This window comes from Procambarus clarkii, chromosome 54 (assembly GCF_040958095.1).
Source record: "Procambarus clarkii isolate CNS0578487 chromosome 54, FALCON_Pclarkii_2.0, whole genome shotgun sequence".
Classification (NCBI taxonomy): Eukaryota; Metazoa; Arthropoda; class Malacostraca; order Decapoda; family Cambaridae; genus Procambarus; species Procambarus clarkii.
Window position 1 is genome coordinate 17,153,159 of NC_091203.1, and position 11,317 is coordinate 17,164,475.

The 11,317-nt window shown below is 41.4% G+C and overlaps 2 protein-coding genes across 4 annotated transcripts; one reads left to right on the plus strand and one right to left on the minus strand.

Moving 5' to 3' along the window:
• Window positions 1–455: 455 nt before the first annotated feature.
• LOC138352633 (uncharacterized) lies at window positions 456–6,985 on the minus strand. 3 transcript variants are annotated; one of them, XM_069305140.1, is made up of 4 exons: window positions 6,850–6,985; window positions 3,436–3,513; window positions 765–955; window positions 456–673 (listed from the first exon to the last, which is right to left on the minus strand). In XM_069305140.1, the coding sequence occupies exons 2-4, from the start codon at window positions 3,511–3,513 to the stop codon at window positions 547–549; spliced, it is 396 nt and encodes a 131-aa protein (XP_069161241.1). In that variant the 5' UTR covers window positions 6,850–6,985; the 3' UTR covers window positions 456–546. The 3 variants fall into 3 exon arrangements, 1 of the variants encoding a protein (XP_069161241.1); XR_011222847.1 differs by lacking the exon at window positions 456–673 and adding an exon at window positions 1,033–1,493 and having other exon boundaries at window positions 816–955; window positions 6,850–6,916; XR_011222848.1 differs by lacking the exon at window positions 456–673 and adding an exon at window positions 1,033–1,558 and having other exon boundaries at window positions 816–955; window positions 6,850–6,864.
• Window positions 6,986–9,093: 2,108 nt separating this feature from the next.
• Window positions 9,094–9,846, plus strand: LOC138352701 (uncharacterized). Its single transcript, XM_069305282.1, has one exon. It carries the CDS (start codon window positions 9,094–9,096, stop codon window positions 9,844–9,846), a length of 753 nt encoding a protein of 250 aa, XP_069161383.1.
• Window positions 9,847–11,317: the final 1,471 nt, after the last annotated feature.

Sequence of the window (11,317 nt, forward strand, 5' to 3'; positions counted from 1 at the left end):
TTACCAGTTACAGAGTTAGTCATGAAGGCATCCTCTTAGATTTGCATACCAGGGGCAGTCAACCTACTTCTCTTAAGAGATCGTGGCTAGGCCAACAAGTATGTCATAAGGTTACTTTAATAAAAATACATAAAAATAAAAATAAAAGTACGTTGTATAAGTCAAACAGCAGTCTCTGTTCTCCTTTGGCATTTTCCTATGCCGTTACGTTTTTAAGTCTCAGGAGATGTGCTTCGTTGGAACACCGACTATCTTTAAGGAACCAAATGGTCAGTAGCTGGTTTACTAGACATTCCTCCCAGAATGTCATTTTAGTGTAACACCGCTCTCTCGCAATCTCAAGAATACAGGTATTAAGGATTACTCTACCTTCACAACCGCTTAGATTTCTCAATAAGTAAATGTGCATGCAATTATTTATTATGTACTCCAAGTCAGCTATTAAAAGAACACCCAATGCTTATGTCAAGTTTAATAGCTTATACAGACCGATGATGTTAAACGTTTAATATTACTTTCTTTAAAATCTTAGCATGGATGAACGTGCTAGAGCTGTCTATAACCGTAGCGGGCTCCGGGGACGAGGACTGTGTCGGTGACTGTGCGGTAGTCCGTGAACACTGTGCTCTTAGTATTGATGTTTGTTCTCACCAGCGTGGTCGTGTACGACAGCCTGTGGGGAATAAATTTATTAATTAGCGATTACAAGTAATCAGGAGGCTGACAGTTCCACTACAATACTGTAAACTTCGAATCGAACTTACACTTGGGTAGCAGTAGTAGTGTAGGTAGTCTGAATGATGACGTAAGAGGTGTGTGCGATGGTCACGTAGTCTAGAGACCTTTCAGTCACAATCTTGAAGTCCGACTGCACGTACGTGACCGTTAGTGTTGAAGGTCTGACAACTACCGTTGTCTGGAGGGCCACGCGGTCATCCACCGGCGTCTGTGCCACCTGTGCAAGACAACACTTAACTAGTCTAAGCTCAGCGTCCAGACCATCGTTTATCACAATACATACCAAGTACTCACCGCGCGTGTTCCAGTGGCGACAGTCTGGACGGTGAGAGAAGTGAGGGTGACAGCCACACTCTGGAAAGCCTGATCAGTGAGGGTGACGAAGCGGTCGATGGTGATGAGCTGGGTGACAGTGGGGTTAAATAGTGCATCCACTCTGCTCACTTGAGGACTGCCATACCTTGCACCAGCGTAAGAGGCCGGACCGCTGCTGCCAGAGGTAGCTCGAGGTCCGCTGCTGACCTGTGCAGCCCTGTCACCGCTGCTGACTGACTAGAACAGCCAGCTCGATTGGCTTGGCCGAGGTTAATCCCTATTCCTTGACCGCTGCCAAGACCTAATCCAGCACCAAGAAGTGGACCGCTGCCGACGCCCGGGCCGCCACCTACAACTGAACCGCTGCCCTGTTGACCCGATGACCCCTGAGAGCTGGCACCTCCCTGTCCTCGGGTCTGACTGCCATAACCAGAGCCAGACTGATGGGTTGGGGAAGGGATATAGTAGTCCAGATGATGCATAGAAGTGAGCTGGAGCAAGTTTCCTATAAATTCGTAAAATTTATAAGCCAAATATCAAAATTTACGAAGCACTTTCTAGGGAAAAAAAAAACTATGCAGTCTTTTCTAAATGTATAAGAATAATTGTACTAGGTTTCACATTTATTGAATACTAGCAGTACCCAGCCACACGTTGCTGTGGCTCTGAAACTCTTGTGCATTGCCGAGCCACAGCAACCTTCCCAGTCTTCCACACCATTCCCACCTCACCCGTCCCTTCTGCCTCCCAACCATTCCCCACTCCACCATCCCCTCGTCCTTCCCACACCACCATCCCCTCGTCCTTCCCACACCACCATCCCCTTGTCCTCCCCACCATTCTCCTTTCCCCCATCCCCTCGTCCTCACCGTCCCAAGCGCCTCCGTCCCCTCATCCTCCCTACCATTCCCCACTCCCTTGTCTGATGCCTTACCAAACGGTCTGATGTTCCCATCAGAGAATTGGGAACATCAGATCACTATGTTCATCACTGAAATAAGAAAAAGTTAAAAAAAATGAAAGGAAAATTTGAAAAAAAACTATACTCTTGAAATAACCGGTATGGTAAACACAGCTCAATTCCAAATCAATATCACAAAATTCAATAAAAAAATATAAATCTAAATCTATGAAAATATTTATCAATGCAATCTGAAATATTGATGGAGTTTGACATTCAGTATAGCATGTATGTTGCTATTATGTGCAACAGATGGCGTCGTTTTTCAAAAACGCATGTTTTTACCTGCCACAGGGGTGGCATCTATATAGAAGGTATATAAAACCACTTATTCGAATGCAACGTTGTGTCAAAATTTCAAAGCAATCGGTGAAGAGCTTTCGTAGATTAACGATTTTGAACAAACGAACATTTCCATTTTTCTTTATATAGATTAGGTATGTAGTTGTGCCCAGGTTTCTAAACCATACCATTTCACCAATTTTCTTTACCTAACAACGTTAACTGTGCCATGGTAGGGTCCTCTGAAAAAAATATGCGACCAAGTTTTAAGAGATGCCGATCCTATTTTACATCGTGGGGGTCCCTTAATGGGAGTCAACCAATTGAAATTGTACCCCCCCCCCCCAAAAAAAAAGAGTAAGGGGGGGGGGCGGTGTGCTTAGATTTTATATTTTAATGTTAACTAGGGAGAAAATTAGCTTTGTACATTCGGAAGTTAGGATCTGTGAATTTTTTCCTTTTGCTTTGTTAGCTGCAAATTAATGCAAAATTAACGTTCCCCGGAAGTATAGAGCAGGGTCAATTTCAGGCAGTAATTTAGAGTTCAGCGAGGAAATTTGAACACCCAATATTATCGACGTTGAAGATTAATAATAGCGCTCATATATGAATATATTTACATTTTATATTTTCAATAGTTTCAATACTATTCAAACTAAAGACTTGAATGTACAATAGTCTTTAAGACAAGCTCTGGCCTCTAGGGGGATGCCTCGCCAAATAATTGACACATACTCACATGGAGGAACGTCAAAGTAGCCGAATACCTAGGCTTATTAACAGGCACTTTTGTAAAACCTCATGAATGATCAGTATTCGCGATCGAGTAGTGTGTGGATACTACCACCAGGTATCTTTGCGACACTAGTTATACCAACGATCGAAATTTTGATCGTTCAGGGTTATGGCTTAGCGAGACCTGAAATTGCCAGATTCCCAAACAAAAATTCTTACCATTTTAATTCAAGGCAAACCTTTAGCATAATTAGTCTTGGCAAGCCGAAATTAAGGCACACAATTTCAGAAGTAGTCAAGAACTGTTTAAATTGTTAACATTCCTCGAGATTTATAAGCGATTAGAAAGGTACAATTTTTGCCAACACTTTCTGGAACATTTATCTAACCCAATATTTACTTACTGTGGAAATTTGTGCATCGACCAACACCCGGGACACCAGGGTCGTCCATAGCAGCAATACCAAGGAATACGAACACATCTGAAATTAATAACCGTTACTATTCAAAATCAGAGGTGGGAGACCAGTGTTACATATACACACTGAAATTTACAGGAAAACTATGAAAAAATATGCATATGTATTTACTTCTACCTTCACAAGATTAACTAGCTACACAAATTTGTTTCGGAAAAAGTGAAATACGCAAGCTAGTATTAAACATTTACTTTACTGCACAACACTAAATCAACACAAATGCACTATTCACAGCACTAGGTAATAAATTATTATTCATCATTTTAACAGAAACTTTGCTAAGTAAAGACTATACCCAACTCTTCAATTTAACTGGTTATAAAGCCATTCATAACTGCAGGCCTAATAAAAGAGGTGGCACAGCAATATTTTACAAAGATACCTTCATCTGCAATAGTGTCATTGGTGAAAGAGACCACTATTTTGAATATACCTTTGCCAAGTTCTCCAGTAAATCCCTTAAATCCTCTCTGACTATCTGTGCCATCTATAGATTTCCTAATACCAACATAGCTTCATTCTCAGACAACGTAAGGAATCTTATAAATGACAATCTCAACAAAAATCACATCATTCTAGGAGGCGATTTCAATATTGACCTAGGTCTTCAAAATAACACTCGTCGACTATTTCTGTAACAGCATGCACTCTTGTATGCTAATCCCCACAATTGCCAAGCCCACTCGAGTCACTCATATCTGCCACTACCTTTGATCACTTATGGACTAATTTAACAGCTCCCCTTACATCTGGGGTAATTATGAAAGAACAACCGACAACTATCCTACCTTCCTCATAGCAAACAGGGATACAATACCTCCAGAAAGCAAGAAACTCATTCAGGCTACACAGTGAATCAGCTTTAGGCAATCTCTCTAATGCTATTCACAATATTAACTGGGAATCTGATTTCAGTAATAAACAGGATATGAACTTATTAACTAACCTCTTTCTCTCCAAAACTAAGCCTCTACAACACTCCCTGTCCCCTCCTTTCCAAAGAGGTAACCGACAAAAGAAAAAACAATCCGTGGCTCACAAGTGGCATAATCAAGTCAAAATACATATGAAAATAAATTTCAGTATTGGCCTAGTTACAAAAGGAAGTAGTTAAAAGGTATTCATCAGTGCTTACCAGTATCATGAAAAGCTAAACTTTCATATTATGAGACTAGATTGAAAAAAGCAAAAGGCAATAGGAAAAGCACATGGAATACCATCTCTAATATCCTAGGAACAAAACACTCCCACAACCAGATAACACTAAGGATAGCTTTACACCGTCAACCGATTTAGAAGTGGCAAATTAATTTAATAGCTTCTTTTCATTGGTTGGTGCTAACCTTGCCAGTAAAATCACCACAGACATATCAACACATCTCAGGCAGCTATCCAAACTCTCCTCTTTCACCAGTCAGCCCGACAGACGTGTCCATCATACACATTAAAAACCACAGCTGAGAACATCAGTGAAATCCCATCCATTGTATACAAGAGCCTCCCAAATCCTTGTGACACATAGCTCTGCTGTTCAACAAATCCTTCGAGTGCCATACCTTCCCCGATATCCTTAAAGAAGCAAGAATAACGCCAGTTCATAAAGGAGGTAATCCGGCAGACAAACAGACCAATATCAAACCTACCCATCCTATCAAAAATATTTCAAAAAAATGATCTACAAACAGCTCTACTCCTATCTCGTAAAATTTGACACTCTTAGCCCTTGTCAGTTTGGCTTCCGCTCCCCCCCCCCCCCCAAAAAAAAAAAAGTACCAAGGATGCAATTATTAGTCTTTATATAATTTACTCAGCCCTTGACAAAAGTGAGTTTCCGATTGGACTCATCATTGACCTGATAAAGGCCTTTGACACTATCACAATTACCTCTTACGTAAATTCCATCATGGAATCCGAGGCCATGCACTGGACTATATCCAATCCTATCTTAGTGACAGACTTCAATGTGTAACCATCAATAATATAACTTCTCCCACTCTACCAATAACCGTTGGAGTGCCACAGGGCAGCATCTTGGGACCTCCCCTATTTCTTATATACATCAATGATCTGCCTAATGTCTCTAGCATTCTGAAACCTATTTTGTTTGCCGATGATACTACCCTCATCTACTCTAACCCCAACCCAGACACTAAATGATGTTAATAATGAACTAATAAAAAGTCTACTTATGGATGTCAACCAATAAACTAACACTTAAAGAAATACCCCACTACATTTTATTTAGATGCAAATCTACGAATGCAATTCAGCTTCAGATAGATAATGTAAGCATTAGCAATAAAAATGAAGCAAAGTGTCTTGGCCTATTCCTAGACAAGAGACTACTTCAACACCCACATACAACACATAATAAAGAGTCTAAAACAGTTGGGATACTCTCCAAAATCAGATATGTACCTAACTTTGCTCTCATCTCTATATTATGCACTAATCTATCCCTATCTTAACTATGGTATCTGTTCATGGGGTTCAACCACTGCAAACCACCTCAAGTCCATCATCACCGAACAAAAATCTGCCATCAGAATAATAAATTCTGCTTTCAGACAACACTCAACCCCCTTGTTTAGCTCCCTTAACATGCTAAACAATCTCACTCTACAAATTTTCTTGTGCCAATTACATTTACAAAACCCTGTTCTTAAACGCAAATCCTGCTCTAAAACTCTCCCTGGACAGATGTAATAACACATTTCCACACCAGAAATAAATATCTCTAATATCCCCAGAGTCAAACTTAATCTGCGTAAACACTATGCAAATAATGTGACCCAGTCGATGGAACTCTCTCCCTAATGAATTTAAAAGCCGTCCAATCTCTGCGTCATTCAAAAACAAAACTAAAAAGTACCTAATCTCAACTGCATAGTTTTTTTTTACCTTGTTGCTTTAAAATTGCACTGTATCTATTGCTACCCAATCTCCCGATCTTTATATACCCAATCCGAACATCTTTACCATTGTGATCATTGCTGTCTTATATGTGCTATCAATCTGCTGCACGGTGTCTGTTAATCTTGTTTAAATTACCATTCAAGATGTCAATTATAGTCAACCAGAGCTTTAATATACCAATGTGCTTTAATATTCTTACTATTCTCATTTTTTTTTTTCTTGCAATGTATCTAATTTTATTAATTCTGCTAGAATTTACTTAAAATTATACGTTAGATTGAGGACCTGCCCGAAACGCTGCGCGTACTAGTGGCTTTACAAAACTGTAAATACTATGCTATGTATTCTCTCTAACCCAATGTACCCTCTTGTATATAAATAAATAAATAAATACATGAACTTATTACTACAACACGCACAAACCTTATAATATAGAAAGAGTGTTGCCAATAAAAGAAGCAATGACTAGAATGCCAAGCACAAGAACGCTGCCCGCCTTGTTGCCTTCCCCACTCACTACAAACAGACACACTAACGACAGACTGTGAAACAAGGATAGGAAAGCTCCCTATAAAATGTATGTTCATGTATCACCCAACCCAACGCTCTGCCAACCTATTAGCGCCATCTATTGACGGGCGCGGCTACTACAGGAGAATGTGATACTATTTCATACCGTTCTCAATTACATTAAATCATTGACCATCTTGAGTAATTGTTAAGATTATCTGTTTTTAATTATAATAAATATTAATTTAGTTGTCCGTCTATATTATATAGTTTGTAGTTTGTACTTCACTGTACTTCAATAATCACAATGTTTCCAGTGATTTTACTGAGTTTAACCTCCTATATAAATACAAATATTAAACATATATTAGTCCATAATGAGGTGAGACAAGTCAAATAACCAGCATCGCGAGACTAACCTCAGTCCTTCTGGACGGCGCTTCTTCAAACTTTTTCGTTCGTGACTCAGTTTAATGTTATGCAATTACCTCCCGACCCACCAACACATATCATGCACAAATATAAAGTACTGGCGCACCGTCTTGCGTGAACAGATATGTAACATATGTTATTTTCTTAACCATATGATACGTACGTGCATATATTCATACATAAAATGCTCACCTGTGCATTTTGGTGAAGTCTGACTGAATTTTAACCTGTAAGATATGAATTCTTAGAAAAGATGTTGCAAGCAAAGTAAGGGAGAAATTTGTAATTAGGTCATCCCGTTCTCTGAGTAAAGTGATCTCATCCAGTCACCAAACCCACTCTCACACCTGGCGTGTAAATAACTGGGCCTCCACTCTTCAAACAGAATTGGTCGCTATAATCCTTGCACTCGAAAGCGTATATGAATCCAAAGTTGACATGCTAGTTGTAGGTGACTCCTTGTCATCCATGAATGCCCTCAGCTCCCCACGGCATAACTGTGACCTGCTTGTGTCTGAAGCTAGACACATATATAATTAAATAATCAATGAATGAGTCAGAGTTTGTCTGCTGTGGATTCCTTCCCAATATTGGTCTCCGAATGAATGATTAAACTGATGAATTAGCCAAAACCTTTGCTCGTAAAGAGAGAATTGATTACCGTCTTGGACTGACTTTTATCAGCCTGAGGGCAGAAATATTCCAGGAGCATCAACAAAATCTCGTAGATTTGAGGCAAAGTGAAATTCACACCAGTTACTCCATCTTTCATCATTCTATTATGTAGGAAGAACAGTACGTCTATGGGTCATCCAATAAGGTTAGCAGACTTCTAGATGTTACCACTGCTAGGTTTAGTCTCGTCTACAAGTACCTCTGGGAGTTTGTAATATCTGCTTATTTGGATTTGTCAAAATGTAAAATCTGGAAGCATAACTATTCGCATACATTTATTTTATTTTAATTTAAATATATACAAGAAGGTACATTGGGTTTATGAACAAACATAGTATTGATGTTATTACATTCTTTTAAAGCCATCTAATTACAGAAGATAATTTCTTGCAAAAATTTCAAAAAATGTTAACAGGTACATTGTAAGAAAATCTGACAAAGATTTTTTCATTTTATTTGGTAAACACAAATACAACGTAACAGAAAAACATCAACATCATTATTCCCATTAACAAGGCAAGAAACACATGAACAAAACTCAAGAACAGTAAAACAAACACACAAACAAAAGTCGTATAATACACAAAATGGAAACATAAACATAGGTAAACTTTTAAACAGTCGGAAAAGAAAAAGCACCAGAGCACTATAAACCAACAAGAACCAGGCAAGAAACACATGAAAAAATAACCGTGTCTCACAGCGCATCAAAACATAAGCAACACAGAGCAAGAACCACACACACACAGTTAATCATCTTATATTAATCCGGACATAGACGACGAGGGTACTTCTTCCTGTAGGCATCCCACCGAGCACACACCTCCGCAGACGAGTTAACGTGACAACGCGATCCCCGCGCTCGATACATGAAGTCAGGAACATCCAGCTCGGCGATCACTACCATTGGGGCGTAAGTCACTGGAAGAGGCCGCACAGAGCTCGGCGGCGCAGGCGGTGGAACTCCAAAAGGCTGGAGCACAGGAGCCGGCCGGACACAGGGCGGCAGCACAACGGGGAGAGCCTTAGGGGACAAAATCGCAGAGGGCGATGGCGCAGGGGCCGACACTACAGGGGCTGAGTAACACAGGGCGGCTAAGCAGAGGACAGCCACACAGTGGTCGGCATCACCGAGGGCAGACGCACGTAGGACACAGACATGGAATCCAGAGGTATGGAGGCCGCCGGAACCGAATCTTTCTTAAGAACAATCACCAAGTCCCCTCTCCCGCAATCGCGGCCGGTGCCACAACCATTCAACCCAGGAAAACAGTAACCGGGGATGCAGAGGCAGCCGGAGAAGACACAGGACCAAGTGACAATCCCACCACAGGTCCCATCATCGCCACAATACGGCCCACAGGAGCCGCAGGCACCCCAACATCGTCGCCCACATCATCATCACCAGAACACGAACTCCCGGAGTCCTCAAAATCCCTGGCGTTGGCCCAGGCCTCACCACTAGGCAGAGACAGACTCGAAGCTCGCCTCGATCGCTTGGACACAGGTCGTAGGTTGTCAGAACTCTCACCCCCGCTAAGAGGCACCGCATCAGAACCTCCTGTTGGCCGCACAACTCCACGCTTTGCACTATCATTCAACATCACAGCCTCAGCAACCCGGGGAACAGGACCACACACCGCAGGAGACAACACCTCGTGCACGTCAACACGGACCGAAGATACATCTTCCGGAGACAGTGCAGGCCGGGGCACAGCTTCGATGACTGGAGGCACTACACCACACACCACACGAAACACAGCTGGAGACTTGACTGGAGACGGGGCAGGCAGGTGTGGCTGAAATGGGGGGTGCTGGGGTCGCACTAACTACCACCCCGATACTCACACCCCCAACTACATCTAGGCGGGCACTGCAAACGGGAAAAATTCCTCCTTCCGGAAGAGGTTCAGAGGGCCAACCCGGCTTGCACCACAACCCGCAGCCTGGTGGCCCAATAGTCCTCACCGGAAACAAGTCCAGGTCTGACCCGCATGGAATACTCGTACCATGAAGCCCAGAAACAGGAGAGACGAAAGGATGGGGGTCCTTCAATCGCATCGCCACAGTGCGGGTCTTATTTGGGATACCCTTCCACCGCCCGGAGGATTTTGATTTTTATTGTTGCCTCCGGAGGCGGCTAGTTTATTGTGCACCCCATACTCATCCTGTGAGCGGTAGCACAAAAGCATTACAGAGGGCACAAAAGTTCTTTTTCAGACCTCATCTTATATTATTACATACAAAATTTCATCTATCCTTCACACCTTTCAGTTACATGTCAGCTAGTTACAGAGAATGTTCTGTTTCAAGAGCTATATATTTACAGTAAGTCATTATACGTTAATGATAGGTCTTGCTAATACATAATTGTTTGATCAATGGAGATATTACAGTCATAGGGGAGCTGCTGTTTATTATTCGTCTTCACAATGCTGAGTTTCTTAATCTCATGTCATTTATCTACTGGGAGCCAAATATGGACACAGCGCAAGGATTTCAGGTATTTTATCCTTGGTAATAAAATAGGTTTCCATATCATACAGTGTAAAGTTTAATTTATCTCTAAATGGCTCAATTTTACTACCATCCGAGATATAGTGTTCAAGTGTGTGTCCCTGACTTCATCCACACACTTAACACTTTATTTCATCTAGATCCCTATACAAGCCGAACTACCAGAGATACTTGTAGCCAAGTCTTATTCGAGCTGTGATAACATCTGTTTGTCTACTGACTTTGTTACTTGCCCCATACACATGTTTTACTTCAGACATTTCATTGTAATAAACAGTTGACCTGCTGATTCCAGTTTGCACTGTTCTACTTTCTTCAAATCCGTCCAGGAGTTCTCGTCTTATAACACTTTAAAGGGACTTATTTGATAACTCAAGATTCCGTTCAATACTGTCTTTATTTACTGCAGCCTTAGCGAGGACGTCAACTTTAACATGTTCCTGTAGGCCAATGTGAGAAGGAGTCCACAATATTTGTATATTTACCCTCATGCTAGGTATGCTTATATATCTATGTCTGGCTTCTGAGACAAGTACGTTAGTACTTGATTGCAAACTGTTTATTGCTAGTAGTGAGGAAAAGGAGTCTGAAATAATTAAGCTGTCTACGTCAGTGTTGTCAATGATTTCGAGTGCTACCAACTCAGCTTGCATTGTGGATGCCCAGTTACTAATTCGTATATTCCTTTGAATTGTGCTGCCATCGGGTTGATGAGCAAAAACAGCACTTCCTGCCCTCCCTCTATCTGTAATGAGTG